Source organism: Poecilia reticulata, linkage group LG4 (genome assembly GCF_000633615.1).
Source record: "Poecilia reticulata strain Guanapo linkage group LG4, Guppy_female_1.0+MT, whole genome shotgun sequence".
Classification (NCBI taxonomy): domain Eukaryota; kingdom Metazoa; phylum Chordata; class Actinopteri; order Cyprinodontiformes; family Poeciliidae; genus Poecilia; species Poecilia reticulata.
In genome coordinates, this window is record NC_024334.1 from 15,038,010 (window position 1) to 15,059,725 (window position 21,716).

A 21,716-nucleotide genomic window follows, 5' to 3' on the forward strand; every position below is an offset into this window, starting at 1 on the left:
TATTATCTTTTCTTTCTCCGCATAAGATTAGTTTAAAGAAACAGACCTAAGCAACAAACCAGTCTGAGAGTTTATCACAGGATCAGGATCTTTCTCAACTACGTCACATTATCTGACTCGAGCAACGTTTACAAAGCTTCCCGCAGGTAAAATCAAGGTACAATTGTAAAATGTAATTTGTAATAATTTTAATCAAAGTCACTTAACACATGTGTTAAGTGAATATATTAATTTTGCAGAATGAATATATTTTGTGTTTTGTTTTGTTTATTGTTATTTAAAGAACATGTACAGCAGCAGAATGTTACTCCACGTATTTTTAAAACTTTAAGTTGGCATTCACATGCCATGTGCATTCTATATAATGAGAAAGAACACATAGAAAGTTTAATAAGGTTTAGAATTGTGTCAATGGTTTAGCTGTATTACCTGCTGCCTCTTGTCCTTGCTAAGCGACAGCTCCTTTCCTCCTCTGGTTTAATATTTACCTCAGTAACAACAGAAGGGGCTGTGAGAGTTGAGCGTTTACGGCAGCGTGCAGCACATTTAATGCCACACAGCCACCGTTTATCTCCAGCTAACACTCTCTGGGGAAATCCAGATAACACACCATTTCAGTTTCTGTACATACAAAAAACATATTTTTCACATGTCAACACCCTTTACAAGACACATTCAATTCATATTCACATAGTTTGATTCCACTTCAGTCGCTGTCACACAATGTTTTCAAATTCACCTTAGAATGACAACTGGAAGAAAGAAGTCTATCAAAGGAAGTATTCTGAATCATGGCTGCAATTATTCGTCCTGAGCAAGCATGGGGGCACAGTGGAAAGGAACAACTCCAGTCCTTCATCAAGGAGAGAAACAGATAAACAAGTAATACAAACTCTGGGATGAAAAGGAGAGTACAAACATAGTAGCAGTAGTAGGTACATCAATAGCAGCAGAAGTGCTGCAGCATGCTGAGATCTGGATGAACTGGACGTCACATTATGTGGGAACAAATCAGGTGGCTATAGTTGTTGACATAGTTACAATTAAAGCAGCAATGGTCTAAGACTCCAAAGCGACCTGCAGAAGCAGAAGAGGAATGTTGATGTCACACAGCATCGCTATGGTTACAGAGGTAAAAATAGACGCCGCCATCTAAGGAATTATTTAAAAGCTAATAAGAGCCGACAGCATCGTCCCAATATTAAGTTGAAGGAAGCTAAAAAAAAAAAAACACAACTAATAATCTTCTGCGGAGCATTAATTGCAACGTCTGTAGAGAAGTCTATTTGGACGTGCAGCTGGAACCAGGAGTGGTGGGGTTGCAATGTGTAATTACAACAATTATTTCAGCTGTTGGTTATGACCAGATTTACTGCATCTGGCTTCTGCAGAATTGTGATGCATGTCTCATGTTAATGACGTAAAAGTCGGATTAAATGCAACATTCAGATTGCAGACACTTGGAAAACTATCAGATATGTATCCAGTCTAGTACAACATATGGAAGTGGTCCAGAGCTGATTTTCTTTCTAGGTATGTGGAGAGGTTAAAATTTAAATTGGGCCATTCAGGCTTTCTTGAAAAAATAGGATGGGGCAAAAAAAACAAATTGCATCTGAAGGGTACATCTGCCGCCGTACACTTTGTGACTCTGAACCAAGCACTAAACTGTTTTAAACACAAGCCGTTAAAATATACTATTACTGTGCCTCTGCATGCAATAACATTAAATCGCCCATTTTTATTTTCTTGAAGCTGACAAAACACACCTAGCTCAATAACAACCCACAGAGCAGCTAAATGGAAGATCTCTGAGCCATGGAATATGTCAAAGAAAGGACATGAGGAGATAATTCAATTTACAGTAACAGCTTTACCAAGAGATGTTCCACAGATGTACACGGCTATAAATATCCTGCAGATGCTACTGTATGTGACAACTCCCACAATGCCACTGAGCACAGACAGACCATGAGTCAAACGGTGATCCGGCTACTGTCACAAACTAGCTGCTGGGAAGAAAACCTTAAACTATCAGCGTCTCATACTAAAAATTAAACATATCGATAATATCAATAGTACCTAAAAGGTAATACCCCATTTGTCCCACATTCATTGCGAATGTAATTTGTCATGATAGATTTTTTTAAATGAAAGAAGAAGTGAAATGATGGGCAGAGCCTCATCAGGCCAATAAAATGTCACTTCTGTTCTTGTTGGGCTTTAAGCATTTGCAGTTCAAGCTTTACTGAATTACATATTCACATTTCTCAACAACGGTGCCCGTAAGGCATGAGAAAATGGCAGTGTGTGGGAGACTGTTAACCAAGTAACAAACATTAAGAGACCTACTTTCACCTATGGTCCTTCTATGACGCCATGGCAACACTCATATAAGAGTGAAAGGACTTTTTAATCATCATCATCATCAAAAAAAAAAAAAAAAAAATCTTAAGTATGAGAGAAATGAGGCACCCAGCTGCTACGTCTGCATGTGTGCTCAGAGCTCCTTCAGGACACGCCATGCAGGGTTTGGCTTTGAGAGGCTGTGAATGTGACAATCATCCTTTGAATTTAAAGTTATTTCAAACCTTATTTTGGAGTATAAATACTGTACAAAAAAAAATCGTAATCATAAGTTGTGGCTCGTCCTCGTCTCTTCTGCTGTGTTTCCAAAGTAGACGTTTGTTTTAAAGTCTGCTACAGTTAGGTCACATTCTTTCATTGATTATTGTTGTATTGCTGATAATCCAAGTCTGTTGTTTTTTGATGATGTTTCCTTTTTAGGGGACATATCATTCAAACATTTTTTTTAGTCTTTAAATACATTTGTTGTGTAGAAGTCTCTAGTCTCTTCCGTTGCCTTGTAAATGTTTAAATTCCGTTTGGGACACATTTTTCCATCTGTTCAGTTTTATCTATTCACTTTTACGCTTTTTGAACTATAATGTCACTAAACAAAGTCAATAGCATTGAGCTAGCCAATTTCCCGAATCCACTCGTGTTATTTTTCATAGTAGGTTTGTAGTCCAACTTCAAGGATGTGGAAGCTACAAGTGGATAAGTAAAAATCCTCAGCTGTTGGATGTATTAGTTTATTATGAAGTTCTCCAGAATCAGAATCTCTTTGAAGTGCTTGAATAAATGTTATTTTCAGTGGGGACAATCCACTTTGTTTCTTTGAAGCACTTTAAAGATGAAAGCTTCAGCGACCTCCACCAGTAGCAAGAGGGATTTGCCAAAGACTTTGTGTGACAGAGGCGTCAGTTCCTCCTGACTATGGAAACGATGGACACAACAGAGCTGTAAACTGCTAATAACGCTGCTAAAATGACAACAAACTTTATTTTAGACATAAATGTGCTGACATGACATCTTGACTATTGTTTTGCTAGGAGTAGCATCGTCCCTTCTGCTTATATTAGCACTGTGCGCTAGCTATTAGCTCCCTGAGGACGTAACCATACTCTGTATTTTCAATAGTATTATTACATAAAAAAGTTTGCTTTGTTTTCGCCGGTTTTGTCATGGGGAGAGCACATGATCCAAACGCATTCAGTGACATTCTTAGCTTTAGCGTGAGCTAACTCGTTAACTGTGTTGAGGCCTTGTTTACAACATGTCTTCGTTCATATTATGTATCATATTATATTCATTTTTCTGGCTTGTACATGTAAAAAGTATTAAGTTTTTGACATCTTTTAATCAATTTGGGAATACAAACTTTCTGCACTATCAAACTACAAAGATGGCGAGATACGGTGGAGTGGAACGCTCTGCAACCCGAAGTGGAGTTTAAAGAAACGGCACCAAAACAAGATACTCTCAGATGCAGAACAGAGGTAAATATTTCATATTTGTGGCCTGTGAGGCCACAAATATGAAGAATTCAGACTAAAGCATTGCAGTTCCACTTAACACAGACCACAACTGAATGGTTTAAATGTGAAAAGGCAGGGTTTCAAAGCGTGATATGTTCACTTTAAAATGCATATCAAGTACAAAGAAAGTTTTTAGTGGCTTTCCTTATAGCTGTTAAATTGTAATCACTGGAAAGAACTGGGATCAAAGGCAGCATCTGTCTGATTTCACAGCTTTTTGAATCGCATTCTGGATTCTGTTGCTGCGGGCGCATTTTGCTCAACGCGGATCGGTGAAGCTGCAGGAATGACATTTGCATTAGCAAACAAATAAATAAAATAAAATTTACCAGAAATATCATGATATAGAACCTGTATTTTACTTCCTAGTTTTGTCATGTTTTCAAGGCAGTGATACTTGTACAACATCAGCCATTCATTTACATTAGGGATTAGGAGCCCACAGTAGAAACACACACAACTAATCGCTGGAGCAAAAAATAACTTTCTAGAAAATAAATTTTCAAGGGAAAAACATTCTGGAACGGAAAAAGATGAAACACACCGAAAACCTTGTGAATTACTGCGTTAAGGCTGAAAAGGCCTTTATTTAAGACAGTAGTGTCCAAATAAGAAAGTTAGAATTGTTCAATCTCCTGGGGGCATGAACATTCATTTTTGTCAAATAAAAATGTACAAACAACTACGTTGTGACTTTTTCCATTTTTGGACTTTATTTTTCAATAAACTAAGAATGTAGGATTTTGTTAAGAATCTTTTAAAAATGGATCTTTAAATCAATATGGATCCCAAACATAAAAAAGGTCTGGCGTGACTGTGTTATTATAACACAGGTCTACAGACTCTAAAAAATGTTAAAAGTGACTGTTTTCCTTTTTGGGACAGAATATTTTTATTTTAGCCTCAAGCTGAGGGGTTTTGTGGGTCAAGCCTGAGTAAAAGTTGTTGGATATTTGCGGTTCCTTATAATACAAATTTCAGATGAATGCAATAAATGAGAAAAAATTTACAATATTGAGTTGTACATAATATTTTATTTTAAGGTTGATTTGCTCCGATCTAAAATTGCAATCAGGAGGCCACAGGAAATCATTCAGTGGGCCACAAATGGTCCCTAAGCCGCACTTTAGACACCACTGATTTAAGAGGATCTTACACTTGGAAAAAACGTCAGTTTGGGATTTTTTCAAAATACTTAATTAAAATTGATATGTTTTGCTTGGCTGAAATCTAATAAAATGGCACCGTAGTTGCATGGTACACAATAGAGTTTCAGTTGAAATATTAAAGGATCAGTGAAGGGAAGCGAACAGAGCCCACCGTGAACGCTCCCCTCGTCGGTTGCTAAGCAGTTAATGCGTTCTGCACTCACCAGCCTTCTCACATATGACACATTCTCTTCACAGAGAGGTTGCAACACCTTCATCCCTGCCACATGCGTTATTGAGGAGATTCACACGTCCATCAAGGCAAGGGGAGGGGAGCAGTTTCTTTGTTGTTGTTGTTTTTTTTTTTATATAATACTCTGGACCTGCAGAGGTGGAGAGGCTGACTAGAAACATTCTCTGAAGGTCTTTGTGACCAGAGCAGTGACGCACGGAGGAGCTCCCCAGAGGCCGAGCGAGGAATTTGAGTCGAGGGACAGACAGAAGGAGGAGGGCTGGGTGNGGGGGGTGAATTAAACCATGCTAAGGTCTGCACCAGTAGTAACCCAGGCAACAAGGACGAATCCACTTCAACACCAACAGGCCAGTCGAGAGAAGTCACACCTGACTGCCAGAAAACAGATCCCTGGTGAAAAACATCAGACCAAACTTAAGAGAGTTCTCAGTCACACACACACACACACACATATCTGCTCGTTTACAGAAAACACACCCACTGAGTAATCCTGCTGACCAACAGCCCCTCCCACATAACTCGGTCTCAGTGTGTCACGCTCTAAACAACCCTCCCTTTTGTTGTTTGCAGTAAACATCAGAGCTGCTTGTTGGGGGGGGAAATAAGATTACACTCTGACCCGATGCTGTGGGAACGGCTGCCCTCTGCTCTGTGGGCTGATCCTGGAGATTCTGCTGGGAAACAAACTGATAACGTAACACCTGTGGAGTCTGGCAGTCAACAACCAGGCCTACGCGGTGCAGTTTGCTCATGGTGACCGCACATTCCTGGGCCATGTTGTGTTGCTAGGACAGCGGTAGGGGTTGGGCGATATGGACTGAAGTTTTATCATGATATTTTGGGGTAAAAATGATAAAAGTGACAATAAACCTTTTTTTTTTCCTTTTTCAGGTAATTGCATGACTGTGACTCCATCATGGCCCCACAAACACAAATAGTGTTTGTAGAAAACATTCCCATTTGTAACAAGCTTCTTTAGAATTTATTCTGAACCATAATCAATAAAACATGAATTAACATTGTGATGTGTAACGATGGCACTTGACAAAATGTAATGTTTCAATAGTTCACTGTGTGTTTCTAGGACTTTACGATGCAAAGCACTTTGAACTCCCTTGTTGCTGCAACGGGCTATACAAAGAAACTTTACTTTACTTCATTTTGATTTGTATCCCTAAACTGCACAACAGTAGCTGCACTGAATCATATTTTCAAATGTATTGATATTTATTGATACTCTCATTGAACAAAGAGTGGAGAAAGTAGGAACACTAATAACCCCATCAACATGAAGGATTTTATTTTTTGAGGATTTTAAACATAATTCATTGGAATTTAGAGTAAAGATAATAAATTAAAAATTGCTCTCATGATGAGAAATTTATCACGATAAATGATAGACGACATGGTAACTCCCCAAACCTAAATGGCAGCATAATAAAATTAGGGCTATACTACATTTGGACAAATCAAGTAATAGCTGTCACAGTTTTTCTCATTCGCTTTGGTGCGTTTTTGGTGCGTACACGGCAGTGTACTTTGAAGGTGTGTTCTGATGTAAACTGTGGATGGAGTTTTGGTGGATGACAAGTGTTGTAAATTGTAATTATGGGAGATCAATGGCAAGAGACTGGACAAGATTCACGTTTACATTTTTACTGCATATTGTTGACGGTGTATGTCATTCTGATTCAAAAAGGAAAAGACAGAACTGCAGAGCACAGAGAAAGAAACAGTAGAAATGGGAACATAAGACACCCCACCCCCCAAAGAACACTGTTTCCAAAACAAAACTAGAAAAACATCCCAAAAACGTCGGACCAAGGGGTCAAACGAGGGGCTTTGGAAGTAGCACTTACTGTGAAATTGTGATATGTAAATAAACTGATTTGAACTGAATCATGGAACACTTGTTATCACTTTTATCACCCTCTAAATGTTTCACTTTACTTAGTTACTTTTATTTCCAAATGTTTCAGGGAGAAGAATGCTGGACTTTACAACCCTGCATGAGCCTGCAAGCATTTAATGGTATCTGCTTTGTGAATCTGGTGCAAAAACAAAGAAAGCAGCTTCAGTTGCAAAAAAACAAAAAAGAGGTTCAGGTTTTCTGAAGTTTCTAGATTTGTCTTGTCATTTGAGCACTTTGTCGAGCCACTGATAGAGTCCAAAGTGAGTGTCTCTGAGTAGCGAAGGCAAAAACAATCAGGGGGAAGAATGGGCTTTAACAGGTCAATATTTCAGAGACTTTGCACCAAAATACTGAACAACAGTCACCGTACTACATTTATCCTTAAATATCTTATTAGTATTTGGAGCAACAGCACAAAACACGCCTCTTTGGCTCTAACCACAAAAACTAACATAGTTTTTGTAAACATGCTTCAGAATTGATACCGTTGTCCACCCTAAAGAGTTGTAAAGCTACTGACTTCTCATCAAACACATCCACGTAATATTTCAATGGTTCGCTTGATAATCCATAGAACCCCCTCCGCCCCCCCTCCGCACCGTTCTGCCTCTTGTTAACAGAATGTCTGCCTTCGCTGGGTTAGAGGGAAAAACATTATTATTCTTTGTGCTGCTCATACTCACCTGTGGTATGTTTTGATGCGAGATTTAGGGATTTATAAACTCCAACCATGAAATATTCCAAGGTGGTCTCCTTCCCGTCTGCCTGAAAACTTTCCCTGTGATTAAAACACATTCAGTTGTGTCGGAGCGAAGCAGGCAGACGGTGGGCGCAGGCGGGCTTCAGCCGCTGGCCGCTGCTGCTGCTGCTGCTGCTGAGCCGAGGGCTGGGCTTCACGCTGCCCAGAGCGTACAACACTGCCCCCTGCTGGTAGCTCCGTCCGATTGCGAAGGAACCAAACAGGATCTACAATCCATAAAACCTTATAAAGTGAAAGTAGGCCATTTATCAATGACATGAAGACAGTGTCTTCATTGTTAGAAATTTAAGGACGATTATGGGCATCTTCTCTTAATTGTTCTTATGGAATATAATGACAGGCAACATTTAATTACATAGATTACAGATTTTCCCAGGATCTTTGTACGGTTCCTCTGGGTTTACCTCCATACATTGTAACACAAACTCTGGTACCATTTTTTTATTTATGTCATAAACTTCATCACTAATGAAACATATTACTGTATATAGACTGATTCTGCACAAACTGTTTTCCAACATTTATTTCTGGTAATTATGATTTCCAGCTAACAGTAATCACTCATTCATTCAAGATTAGAATACTGATCAATACAAAAAAAAAGTTTTAACACAGAAATACATCTTCAACGAAAGATATGTAATATTTTTCTTAAATGTTTCCAAAAAGTTTTTTTTTTAATGTGGAAAAATGAGCCTCATAGGACTGTATATTGTAATTATCATATATAACTGTAAACAGGATTTTTTTATAGCTTTCTTTCTATAATTACCATAGTTACCATGGGTCTCTGGACTGCCTCTCTGGTGAATATTTTGTTCCTTGATCTTCAAGATACTGTTTCAATTTTTTGTTAAATCTTTATCGTCTTTACTATGCATAAATTACAATCGTGCTTCACTTCATGTTATGAAGTTTGCTATGATAATGTAGACTTCTGGGAAACAAAAATAACTGTATTTTGAGAAATAAGTATTTTTTTCTGAATGTACGGAAGCGGAACAGGTTTAAGGGCCAATGAAAAGAATTTTTTTTTTTCCATTGGCCCTAGAACTTTTCCGTACATTCAGAGTAGGAACAACCACAGCAGGAACAAAACACATTTTAACAACCTGATGTCCCATTTCTGCTTGTCTTTTTACTTGGGGGGCCAGCAAGGGGGAAACATTGTCTCCCATTTTTGGTTCTCGAATCAGATTCGCCACATCTGTCATTAAAGGAAAGAGAGAACAGCGGCGTGTATAAAAAAACGATGCCTTTATTGCTGAAAGAATACAACTTTGTAATAAACTCAAGTGAATATGTATCACAACATTGTTTTCTTGTCTTTACAGTTAGAATTGACCAAAGTCACAATGCTAGATACTGCACCCAAAGAGAAGTAACAAAATTCAGCCTGGATATGAAAGCATCTTACAAAGTTAGACGTTAATATTCCTCAACATCGTTTACACTGATCTGGAGTCAGCAAAGGGAATCACAGTCGCGCCTACACCTTTAAAAACAAACTCTGGGCTTCTTAGACTGTCTATCTTTGGTTCTAGGAGACAAAAATATTCTCTCTCAAAGGTGTAGCTAATTAGCAATACTGTGGTGGTTCAAGAAAGAACAAAAATGACACAAATATTCAAGAAAAAAAAGGAGCTAAAAAATTAAACCAAACTTCCATTTATTACTTTACATAACAGAAGAAATTTATATTCACAACCCCTCAAACAATCCACTGTTGAACAAAAATACCAAAGAGGGGGGCAGGGGGGGGGAAAGAAAATTCCTTGTTGAGAAAAAAAATGACCATCAAATATTTAATAAAGAGGAAGAAGATGCTGGAATCATTCACAAGTAGTTTATCTAAACCACCGAATGTCACTGAGTCACAAGTCATCTGGTGCAGCACTAGAGGGCGCCAAACTAACCACGGAGAGACCTCCAGCAGTGTGTGAATTCAGAGTGTTTAGAACATATCCACAAACCTACACAACAGAAAATTAAAGGTCGCTTAAACAGAAGCAACTAAAACCGGGAAGGGTGGGTTTGAAGTCATTTTCATAAACATTAACAGTTCTTTCTATTGGTTTTCAGGTACTGGTGTCTGGAGAGGGGGTCTGTCTTTAAATCTCCCCTTTCATCTGTTCCTGTTCGTTCCCATTGTGAGTTTTCCAGTGCTCAAAGAAGTCCTGCGTCTCCGTCGACGACCGCTCTGGGAGCCATGTGTGTCCTCCACGCCATCCTGGGATAGAACCTGGACAGGTCAAAAAGCGACCTGGTATCACATGTCGTCCTCGTCGTCTTCGTCCTGGGACGAACTGGCCTGCTGTGCCACGCTGGCAGACGCCGCGGCCATCTGCGCCTGCTGAGCGGCCTGTTGCATCTGCAGCCACTCCTGCTGGGCCAGCTCCGCCTGCTGCTGCCGAGCCTGCAGGGGGCGACATGGGGACAGAGATCATCTGAAGGCAGGAAAACCACTTGATAATTTAGTTCAAAAATGTATTTATCCCAAAGTGAAATATTGTCATAACTCATATAATCCAAGCGTCTTCAAAAAGTCGTTGTGGATGTTGATGGGGTGAGCAGGAAGGATCACCAGTAGCAGTCAGTCTCACAACGAATCCAAAGATGCCTCGGACTGAAGACAGCTCCTGTATTTCTCATGACTGTCATGACATGCTAACCGATCCATTTCTGAGTGATATTAGACAGTAGGGCTGTTGTAGACAATTATTTTAGTAAAATATTGACTATTCTTATCAGTAATTGAATCGCTACATAAGCTAGTAAAAGAAATATATGAAAGAGAAAATGCTTGTAAAAGACAATTCAGATCTTTTTTCCCCCCCTTCTTTCCATTCCTCAATCGTCTCCTCCATAGCTGCTACTAGCGCCTAGCATTGGTCAACAGCTCATTGGCTGAAGTGAGAGCGTTGCTAAACACAGAATAGCCATCCGGCCGAAACACAGTGCGCTGGATAGTAAAACAGTTTATTGAAGAATCGAGGAAGAAAATTTAAATTGTGAAATTTTAATAATCGACGTCCTCAGATCATTCCATTACTTTTTACTGTAACATATCCAGAATTTTCCTTGTTCAACAGATCAAATTTGTTTTTTTTTCTGTTCATTTTAATGAAGAGAGAAATGTGTGTTTTAACACATAACATTAGGAACTTCTGCCATTTTGTCATTGGTTGTCAACAGAAACAGCAACAAAACATGTTCAGAGAAGATTAGAGGTGTGCTTTGTTGCATAAAAGCAGACAACTTTGTAATTCCTTCATTTTCTTTAAGATTCAAAATTGCTATTTATCTCAAATAACTTGCACCACACTTTTTGTTTAAGGTCTTATAGTCCTTTAAGGACAAAATAAACATCCAAAACCAAAAGTGGTAGAAGAAACAATAAGAAAACTAGAAAGACACTGCAGCAGAGGAGGTATGCTGCTAAAGGAAGGCTACGTTCACACAGCAGGGCTTTAAACTCAAATATGAATTTTTGCATGGCTGTTCATACAAATAATTAAATATGACTGAAATCAGACCCCTGTGTGAACAGTTTATGACATCAAAGCGAGCTGCATGTTAAAAAGAAAAAAACGTAGCCGTCACACAGCAGTATGGAAGCAAAAATGGATGCCACCATCTGTGGATCAATTTTAAAGCTATTCAGCAACGACAATATTGTCAAAAATGATAACATGAAGGAAGCTGATGAAAAGAAAGCACAGCTAATAGCAACGACCTTGACTGCAGCTTCAGTAGAGGAATCTGTTTGGGTGTGTGGTCAGAAATAAGAATGGTGAGATTCAGATGTGATGATTCACTGAGACTTCTTTTGTAATTTCAGAAGCATTATTTTGAGCCACTGATTACCTCCGGATTTACGGCATGCATTTTCTTCTGGTGCAGAACTATGTTGACACGCGTCTCATGTAAATGACATAAAAACCTGATTGAAAGCAACATGACCTCTCAGATTACGAAAACCATCAGATATGTATCCCAATTAATACCACACAGGGAAGTGGCACAAAGGATTTTTTTTGAAAGGTGAAGAGATCAGAATTGGGCCGTTCAGACTGCTGTGAAAAAGTTGAATATGATACGAATGATCAAAAAATGTTTTAAAGTATGATTTGTGCCGCATTCACCTGCCGTGTGAATAAGAATGTTTCTGAGCAAATCTGACTCCACTTACGTCTGTCTTTTGGAGGGCGCGTTTTTATCAGAACATGGCTGTGTGAGCGATAAAAGGAAAAGAGGGAGCATCTTCAAAATAATAATAAAAAAAGATTGTCACAGGATTAAAACATAAGCTACATGCTCTAAGAATAACATCACTTCCTGACTGTGATGCAAACTGAGGTAGACTTCTCCATCCTGGCTCATTGTTAAACAGGACGATCATCCTGCTTTCCACAACACGAATTTATGCACATAACCCACACCACCAGCAGGTGTGATACGCTTTTTTTTTTTTTACCTTTGCAAATAACTCCTGCTGCTGCCTAAGCAGCTCCTCCTCGGGGATGCCCAGGTTCTCTAGTCGGGAGCTGGCCTTCCTCCTCTTCAGAGCCACAGTTTTGCACTCCTGCAGGACGTCTTTCACCTCCGTTATGTACGATGCGAAACCGAGGCTCTCTAGCGCTGCGGTGCGAAAACGAGAGGAGAAAGTGCAGCGATTACTTTCAGTGGTTTCAACCCGGAACAGACGGCTCCACGCCCCCTCACAGACTCTAATCCCTAATGCGTGAATCTAGGAGAGCTCTCACCGTTGATGACATGTTCTGGAGAGATGGTCTTCTTGTCTGACTTGTTGCATATTTCGTTGGCTTCGGAGGAGATGAGGTGGATGAATTCCGTGCAGCAGTTCACCACTAGCTCGCGAGCGTCGTTGGCCACTCTTACGTTAGGAAGAGTCTCTTTGATCATCTTGTTGATTGCCGCTCTGGGGATTGTGAGGTCGTCGTCGTTGCCAGAGGAGGAAGCCATCGTGGCCCAGATATTTGTTTTCCTCCCAAATATGAAATAAAAAAAAAAGCAAAAATAAACTCTTCTTGACAGTGCGGGCTAGATCTTGCCCAACTAATTTCCCTCTTGAGTCAAATGAAGCCGAGCAGGTTGACTAAACGTCAGTACGAACACAAACGTCATGAAGAGGCGAGACGTTTCCTCTGTTAGCTATCCAAACACACGACCCCCGCCTGGTTTGCGCGCTTTAAAACAGTGGATGGGCTCTGTTAACTTGCATTACATAAAACAAGGGTCTATTAAGCGACACCCTCCGACATACACAACAAAACGACAGCACTACAGGAAAAAAAAAACTTAACTAGCCAGCTACTAGGCTAGCTAGCAGCGGTGGTCCCAGCACGGAACAGAAATGAAAGCGGCACAGAGCATGGCTAAAGCTAGGATAACAATGAGCTCCGAGCGGAGGCGGCTTTGTAAGCAGCCCTTACGAGAATTACGGCAGGAACAAATTCCTCACAGCACAGCAAGTTACTTTGCATCATCAAAATAACTGAGCAATATAAATAGGATTAAAGGTTCTAAATATTTATTTAGGATAGTGTATTCTGGGTAACATTAGCCTAATTTTGTCCGGATACAACGTCAAATAAATTACCGGAAGTACAGCTTTCCTGTCATGGTTTTTTGAAGTAGGACAGCTATTACATACTGCCACCTTCCGGGCAAATGGAAGATAACATAATTTTTTTATTTACTTTTATTTACTTTAATGCATGACAGAGAAGCTCCAATATAACATGAAATAAATTCATATCAATATTATGTATGACGGTTATCCATGTAGGGACATTTTTCAAAACAAATTTAATATAAATGACTATTCTTGTACGTTTTATGACTCAAATATAACAAATTTTTCATAAATGTCATAATGTTTTTTGAAGGATTGCCAGGACTGGGTGTAATAAAATATGACTATATTTAAGTTTAATCAACTGAGACATGGAGTTAAATTAATTTAATTACCGTTATGCTTTCTTGTACAATGGCAATAACGCAATTGTAATTATAAACCTGAATTGTTGCAAAATATAAGATGTTTCATATGACCGAAATTAACAATAATCAGGTTTTCAAGCAGAATTTAAGTGACACTCGAACATATAGAAGTAAAGTCCACAGTCTTGTTTAAACATGAAATATTTTGGCAGGAAACTGCTTTTCAAAATATATATGATCTTGGTTGAGAAAATTCAGGTGCAGTTATGCTAGGTGGACAGAGGGTGGCAGAGAATGCAAAGAAACGCCATAATCTACTGCTGTGGTCGGCGTGCAAAGTACACAATCTACACAAATTATCTCTGTAAATTAGAATTTCATCAAGAAGTGCATTTATTTCAGTAATTCATTTGAAAAACGGAAACTTCTGTATTTTAGATCCATTACAGTGCTTGTTTCTGTTCTGGTATTTAGATGTTCTGATATTTAATGACCTACAAAATTATTGAGAAGACCAGCAGTCAACATATCCGCCATAGGAAAGTCACAAAAACTCATGGCTAAAGCAGATGGCTACTCACAGACAGCTGTATCCAAGAATATGGATGGAAAGTTTAGTTGAAGTAAAAGCTGTGGTAGAATGTAGGATGCACAAGCAGCAGGAATAATCACAGCTGAAGCAAAGATTATTCAAGAATTTGAGGGAGATTCACAAGACATCAGCTGTGATTGGAGTCAGAGCTGCAAGAGCTATTCAGCCATACGTTAATGTTATGAAATTAACTGCATTATTACAGCCCACCCATTTACTGAAAAAAACAGTAGAACCAAAATGTTCTGCTGGATTCATATAAATAAAGATAGTCTCTATCAAACACAATATTTCTGTGTAACAGCTTTGTTTAGACTTTGAAATATTTTTCATTCAATGGCATAAAGATTACTGTAAAACTAATTTAATTTAACATGACTGTGTCTCAAAGGTCCTGTAAACAGTTAGGCCAGCTCAGTGATTCTTCTATATCATATTCTGTATATTGTATTCTGTAGTGTAGAAAACTCCAGAGACATGCTTTTTCAGAAATTAATTTATTGCTTTACAAATTAATGATATTTTAATTGACTTTTGCGGACAGCTTTGGTAGAATGTATATTTCTCACACACACATATACACACACAGAAATAGATCTGACGTGTCGTTACTAATCCTCTCAGGTGCTCTTATCTTTTTCCAAGGTAAAACTCTTACGACTCCTCCAACGCAGCAGCTTGAGGAAGTTCAGGCTGGCGTTGAAGACTTTGTCATGTTCAAACACCATTTTGTAAAACGTTTCGATGGGAAGGTCTCCGTTGGGATCGGCATATTTCAGTGTGGTCATGGGTGTGTAGAGAGTGTTTGTCTGATGGCGGAAAGGAGGATTGTCCATGGTGATAATCTTGTGGGTGTGCTGGAAACAAAACACACACACAGCAAGAAGTTCAACCTACAGGCACTAAGAACTTATAATTTGCAGAAGTGTTCACTCCTTCAAACTTGTTTACACGTTGTCACATTACAACCTCAAATGACAACGTGTTTTATTGGGCTTTTATGAGATAAACCAGTACAGAATGGTCGATAGTTGGGAAGTGGAAGGAAAGAATATGTGATTTTGAAAATGCTTTCTAAGTTTGAAATTGATAGTTTGAGTTAAATATGGCGAGTTAGAGGGTGGGTCAAAATTTAAGACCAGAACTCTGACCGTTTTCAGCAATTTTGTTTTGAAACTAGACTTTATTGAACAGAAAAAAAACCGGAAAACCTATGATGACGAATGGAACACACAGGAAGCAAGGACAGAAGAACATAAACAAACTGATACCAGGAAAATCCAGCAAATGTGGAAGAGGAGAGAGGAGCTTAATTACTATGGGAGTTCTGGAAATGAAGGGCTGCACAGTGGTGCAGTTGGTAGAAGGTTGTGGGTTCAATTCCCGGCCCGGGGTCTTTCTGCATGGAGTTTTCATGTTCTCCCTCTGCATGCGTCGCTTCTCTCCAGGTACTCCGGTTTCCTCCCATAGTCCAAAAGCATGACTGTCATGTTAATTGGTCTCTCTAAGTTCTCCTCAGGTGTGAATATGAGTGTGTGTGTGTGCGTGTGTGTGTGTGTGTGTGTGTGTGTGTGTGTGTGTGTGTGGTTGTTTGTCCTGTCTGTCTCTGTGTTGCCCTGCGACAGACTGACCGCCTCTTATCTAAAACGTTCGCTGGAGATAGGCACCAGCACCTCCCCAACCCCACTAGGGACAAAGGTGTATAGAAAATGGATGGACGCTGGAAATGACAAGAAGAGCTAGTTACAGGTGAGTGGGTGCAGTTGGGGAAGGGAGAAGGTACAAGAAAACAAGGAAATAATTAACAGCTGGGATGGGAAGCAGAGTGGTAGGTTGAGGATGAGATGAAAAAACAAATAGAGTATAAAAAGGGGAAAGGAAACCTGAACAGTAACCAGAAATAAATAATAGTCAGACTAGATAGCATTGCCAACATTCATTATTATGACTCTTGGTAAGTTTTGTGACATAATCTTTCTTTTATGGGTGATGATTTGAAAAGTGCTCAGTAAATACAAATACACACTACATGTTTGTGGTATATATTAAAAAAAATATATATTAAAAAATCAAAGCTGAAAGCCTTCCATCTATTTCTCTCTAATTCACAATTATGCACTACTTTCTGTTGGAGTATTATCTCAGATTTCTGTAAAAGCCATTAAATTTTGTTATTGTAACAAAATGTGGAGAAAGTTAAAGGGTGTGAATACTTCTGCAAGGCACTATAACTTTACAGACATTAAACAGCATTGTAAGATGAAACAAGTAGGGGTGCACAGATAAATCAAACCCCAATTTCTTGATTTTGGGAAATCTGTGATTGATACAAGACAGATTAATGTTATCCACAGTTCTTATCGTCATCCACAAAGGTCTGAAAATAAACCAGTTTCCTCTTTGAAAATAAACCAGTTTCCTCTTTGCAAAGGCCAACTTTGCAAAGTTGGCCTTTGCAAAGTTGCAAAGGCCAACTTTGCAACTTTGTTGCAAATCTTCAGAAAAAAATGCTGTAATTTGTAAAATCAGAATTAGCTTTTAGTGGAATGGTGAATAGCCAGAAAACTGCAATCGGTGCAACCCTAGAAATAACATCTTCCAGTTGAACCAACATAAAGAAGGGATACCTCTGCTACATCCTCTGCTGTCTGACCAAGGGTTTCAAAGATCTGGTTGTAGTTCTTCAGGTAGATGTTTGTGAACATGTCTGCAGTCACTTTATCAGCTTTGCTGAGGTCCGTCTTCAGGCCCTCTTCGTAAACCTTACGCTCAAACTCTGTGATCACTGGACCTGGTTCTATCAGGCTGATGCTGGCAAAGAAATTGAACAAAAGTAGAGTGAAAAAGATGATATGAAGAAATACTTAACTCGTCACTACCAGTAATCTAATCGGTGCCAACACGCATTGAGAAACTGATTGGCTCCGTTAGAGCCTGCAGACTTCCCTGTTGCCATGACATAGCACAATTCTCATAATTCTGTCTTTGGCTGTTGTGCAGCATGTCTGCACACACGCTTCATTCAAACATCAGTATTGTTTGCGAGTCTCATCATGTTGACGATGCACTTTGATCTTACTTCAAACTGAACCTCAGGGCTTGAACTGCCAAGCTTTCACAAAAGCCTTCCACTGCAAACTTAGACGCTGCATAGACATCGTTGAACAATATTCCTAAAACAGAGACAAAGTGAGAAACTGTTAGGGAAATGTTTCAAACAACATTGGGACTGAAGATGAGCAGGTCAGCCCCTCCTCACCTTGAATACCCATGACGCTGCTGATGACCACGATATGACCTCTCTTCCTCTTTTTCATGTCAGGCAGGATCTCCTTCAGCAGTCGCACAAGTCCGAAGAAGTTGGTGTCCATGACTGTCTTCATCTCATCGATAGTCTGGCACTCGATGGGTCCAATCAGTCCCATCCCTGCATTACTGACTGAGACAGGTGGGCAGTAATATTAGCCTTTATATTACTGTCTGTGTTATCACACAGTTTTTAGCAATGTTGCCTTGCAGCAAGAAGGTCCTGGGTGCAATTCGTGGTCTGGAGTCTTTCTACAGGGAGTTTGCATGACCTTCATGTGTATGAGTGTGTTTTCTCCAGGTACTCTGGTTTCCTCTGACAGTCCAAAAACACGACGGCTAACACGTCACTAAACTGCTGTTCTGTTATGTTTGATCGTCTGAATTCAGGGATGTGTGTCTCTTTGTTCCCAATTGATCAGTCCAGGATGGAGGTGTAGACAGAGGATGGACAGACGGATGAAATACAGTAACCTGAATTAGGATGTCTTGTATGTTTTCAGTTAACATTAGGGTTGAATACAGTAGACTGAAACAGACTCTCAACTTCCAGATGTCTAATGTTTTATTTTCTTTCTAGTTTCTGCTTTGTCATGTGGATTCTTCACTTTTTCCACACCCTGACCTCCCTCACCATCCTAGAGTCCCTACATATAATACATGCCAGTCAGGAAGAATATTGTCATTGGTAATAAACTAAATGTCAGCCAGTAGCAGATGGCTTCTCTGACTGACATACAGGCACAGTGCAGTTTCCTCTCAACTTCACTGTGCAACTTTCAAATACCATATCCATATAAGGACTGGCAAGGTGTGTGCTTTGTGTGCTTTAATGTGCTTTGTGTCTCTGACTGACCACTAATTCTGTAGGGTTGTGTAATTTTCCTGAACTTCCATTGAGTTCCCAGTAGATGGCAGTGTATGAAGCAGCACAGCAGAGTCCAGAGAAGAAGCCAATGTGCAAATTGAGGTGTACCATACTATATATTTTGGTATTGATCCAATAACAATACCGATACCGATACTTTGTATTATTTAAGTTTAATACAACTTTAGACTTTTAGGTGTTTGTTTTTCTTTTGAGTTATTTTTGTCAAAACCTGGGAAAAAACTTGGACAAAGTTTATAGGTGTCTAAAAAATACATGATAAACAGAAACAACAGGAAAGCAGAACAAATTTCTGTGCATTTTTCTTATGTAAAGTACAAAAACAAAAATCATCATTTGAATGCTCATCAAAGCTTTGAGTTAGAGTTGAAAAACTACAATAGGAAAATGAAAGAAATTTCAAAAGGAAATCTGAAACTAAAGTATTGATCCAATACTGATCCTGACTTGGTATCAATATTATTGATATTTTGGATTAATCACCTCCCCCCCCCCAACTCCCCAGTATGTACACCATATTCACCCTTACACATGCAGAACAAGAAAACTGTATTGTCTAACTGTGGGATGTACTATTCAAAATTTTGGCATGCATTGTGCAAGAACTGTGTTTTAGTGTTTCTACAGTGACAAATTTGTGCACAGAATGAGTGAAGCTTTGAAAGTGTGGGTGTTTTTGCAGCAGGTGTGTGTGCAGGCTTACTGAGGATGTCCACCCTGCGTTCCGGCAGGCTGTCCATGCAGGCTTTGATGGATTCCTCGCTGCACACGTCTAGCTGCTTGATCTCCAGGGTCCTGCCAAGAGTCCGGCCGGCCGCCTCAACCAGCAGCTCGGCCTTACCCAGGTTTCTCATGGTGGCATAGACTACAACACACAAAGAAACAGTCCTCTGAAAGAAGAACACAGCTGTGTTTCATGCAGGTCTACGCGATATGTAGGATAACATCCTACTGCATATTTATGATCAGACATACTATGGGTTTATTTCTAATTAGGCTCCTACTTTGCTGACCAGCAATAATTCAAATGGATAAACTGTGCTGTCAAAGCGGTGGAACATTGGCAGCTGTTCAGATCAACTTCATCTGCCTTTTTCTGGATCATACGATGAGACATTATTCATCCCATTTACTCAGGATAATCCCTGGACCTCAGGGACTTTTCTTTCCAAGAGAATACTGTATGAAAACTGTTCACTGGGTTATTATGGTAAACAACACAATCAATAAACACATGCCTCCACGATCTTGATTATTTAGAATCATAAAATGTTTTTCACCACTGAGTTTTTTGTGCTCTCTCATTTATTTCTCGCATTAAACAAGGAACCAAATTCCTGAAACTGGTAGGTATGTAAGCCTGTCATAATAATCCAATAATCAATTAATGGTACGATGAATTAAAATGAGCTCAATAATTTACATTCTGATGATTCACGGTTGAGGTTGTAAGTGCTTTTTTTCTTCTGTATTATTTATTGTTTGTGTTTGACGTGTTTTATTTTGGGTATTTAAAATATCTTCCATTTCCACTTTTAAGTTTTATTTATAAAATTAAAGTATATTAGTTTTGTGAGAGGGCAAATTTGCATTGTTATGCACTTAATATCTTACTAGAGAATGGTCTGGAAACAACAATATTATCATTTATCTCAATAATTACTGGGATTATTTGTTATCCAATTAAATGTGTTTCTGCGAACGACCAAGAGGAATGAAATTGACAAAAATATGAATTCATATTCTAATTTCTATTCTCATTTCAACTGTCTGTTTTGTTAGGGGGTCAGGGGGAAATGACTGGAGCACCCAGGCAGGTAAACACACAAACACAAAATCTTAAGTATTTTTGGTTTAGTTTCTAGAGAAAATGTCTTAATACATTTGAAATAAGACAAAACTAACTAACAAGTAACTAAGTAAGAAATATGAGATTGATTTAAGTAAATTAATCCTTAATATTGATGAAAAAGTATTAGTTTCACTGGCAGATTATTTCACTTTTAACACATTTTCTCCCTTATCATGAGTGACATAATCTGCCAATGAAAATAACTTAAAAAATTGACTTTAAAAAAGCTGAAAAGTTACTTGTACATCTTATATCTTATTTCAAGCATTCTAACCTATTTGTACTAGAAACTAGTCCAAAAATACTCAGTAATAATGTGTGTTTGCAGTGAACAAGACAAAGTTGAGAGAGAAACAATAGATTCTCCTAAGTTCCCTTTAAACTAATGAACTTCTTTTTTTTTTTTTTTTTTAGGTGTGACCTTAAAACTCCCAAAACACATCTGACCATTATCAAATTTAACCCAACACGTCCAAGCTTTGAGGAGAAGCAGCGAATCAAAACATTTACCCATGAACCTCTTCTTCTCGTCTTTAGCTATCCGGGCCGCCAGAGCCAGGCCGATGCCTGAGGAGCAGCCCGTGATGAGAACCACCTTCTGGTTCATTGTGCCCGCTTTGTTCGCGTTTGTCTCGCAGAATGAAGGAGAACAAAAGGATGAGCGAGGTGATGTTTGGGGCGCTCTTAAAGCCCACTCCTTAATCCACAGGCCTGCAACTCAGCAGAAGCCTTGTGCGCAGGACCCGAAGATTACCAGCAAGCGTGGCGAGTACATGGTGCAGCTGCACAGGAGGATTTAGGTTAATGATAACACAGCTATTGTCATAGGGAAACCCAGGTGTGGGACAAATTAAAGACTTGTCAGACAGAGCATGGGGTCAGAAAAGAGTTTTATTTTTTTTATTCAAATTTAGGTTAAACATTTATCTTTACAATCTGGGCCAAAATATGCTAAATGTAATGTCAAATTCAAATCTCTACACTGCAAAAACACAAAATTGTACCAAGTATTTCTAATCTTCTTTATAGTGCAAATATCTTAGTGCACTTGAAATACGACAAAACTAACTTACAAGTAACTTGTCAGCAGGATATAGGAGCTCATTTTAAGTAAATAATTCCTTAATATTAACAAAAAACTACTATTTACACTGGC

At 39.0% G+C, this 21,716-nt stretch overlaps 3 protein-coding genes across 6 annotated transcripts in view; all 3 read right to left on the minus strand.

Annotated features, from left to right (window-relative positions):
- gng12b (guanine nucleotide binding protein (G protein), gamma 12b) overlaps positions 1-8,060 on the minus strand; it is a 39,904-nt gene extending 31,844 nt beyond the window's left edge. For 2 of the 4 annotated variants that reach the window (XM_008407779.2, XM_008407781.2), the window contains exon 1: positions 7,878-8,060. The gene's annotated coding sequence lies outside the window, so the exon portion shown is untranslated. Of the gene's footprint in view, positions 1-429; positions 504-7,877 lie in introns of those variants that run through there. The other 2 variants (XM_008407780.2, XM_017304198.1) reach the window with 1 other exon arrangement.
- Positions 8,061-9,192: 1,132 nt separating this feature from the next.
- dr1 (down-regulator of transcription 1) lies at positions 9,193-13,582 on the minus strand. The gene is made up of 3 exons (XM_008407777.2): positions 12,721-13,582; positions 12,432-12,595; positions 9,193-10,370 (listed from the first exon to the last, which is right to left on the minus strand). The coding sequence occupies exons 1-3, from the start codon at positions 12,938-12,940 to the stop codon at positions 10,224-10,226; spliced, it is 531 nt and encodes a 176-aa protein (XP_008405999.1). The 5' UTR covers positions 12,941-13,582; the 3' UTR covers positions 9,193-10,223.
- A 1,409-nt stretch (positions 13,583-14,991) lies between these two features.
- LOC103463988 (retinol dehydrogenase 8) lies at positions 14,992-21,239 on the minus strand. Its single transcript, XM_008407776.2, has 6 exons — positions 21,071-21,239; positions 19,412-19,573; positions 17,773-17,952; positions 17,593-17,686; positions 17,141-17,324; positions 14,992-15,370 (listed from the first exon to the last, which is right to left on the minus strand). The coding sequence occupies exons 1-6, from the start codon at positions 21,165-21,167 to the stop codon at positions 15,134-15,136; spliced, it is 954 nt and encodes a 317-aa protein (XP_008405998.1). The 5' UTR covers positions 21,168-21,239; the 3' UTR covers positions 14,992-15,133.
- Between the last annotated feature and the right edge of the window lie 477 nt (positions 21,240-21,716).

Bases quoted from the DNA above. Each gene is read 5' to 3' on its own strand.
- LOC103463988 (XM_008407776.2), bottom strand. From the start codon at position 21,167: ATGAACCAGAAGGTGGTTCTCATCACGGGCTGCTCCTCAGGCATCGGC. The intron at 17,325-17,592 runs GTAAGATCAAAG...TTTCTTTGCCAG, and splicing joins GCCCTGAGGTTCAGTTTGAA to CATCAGCCTGATAGAACCAG. The intron at 15,371-17,140 runs GTATCCCTTCTT...TTTTGTTTCCAG, and splicing joins CAGCAGAGGATGTAGCAGAG to CACACCCACAAGATTATCAC.
- dr1 (XM_008407777.2), bottom strand. From the start codon at position 12,940: ATGGCTTCCTCCTCTGGCAACGACGACGACCTCACAATCCCCAGAGCG. The intron at 12,596-12,720 runs GTGAGAGCTCTC...TTCGCACCGCAG, and splicing joins TCCAGAACATGTCATCAACG to CGCTAGAGAGCCTCGGTTTC. The intron at 10,371-12,431 runs GTAAAAAAAAAA...CGCCCCCTGCAG, and splicing joins AGCAGGAGTTATTTGCAAAG to GCTCGGCAGCAGCAGGCGGA.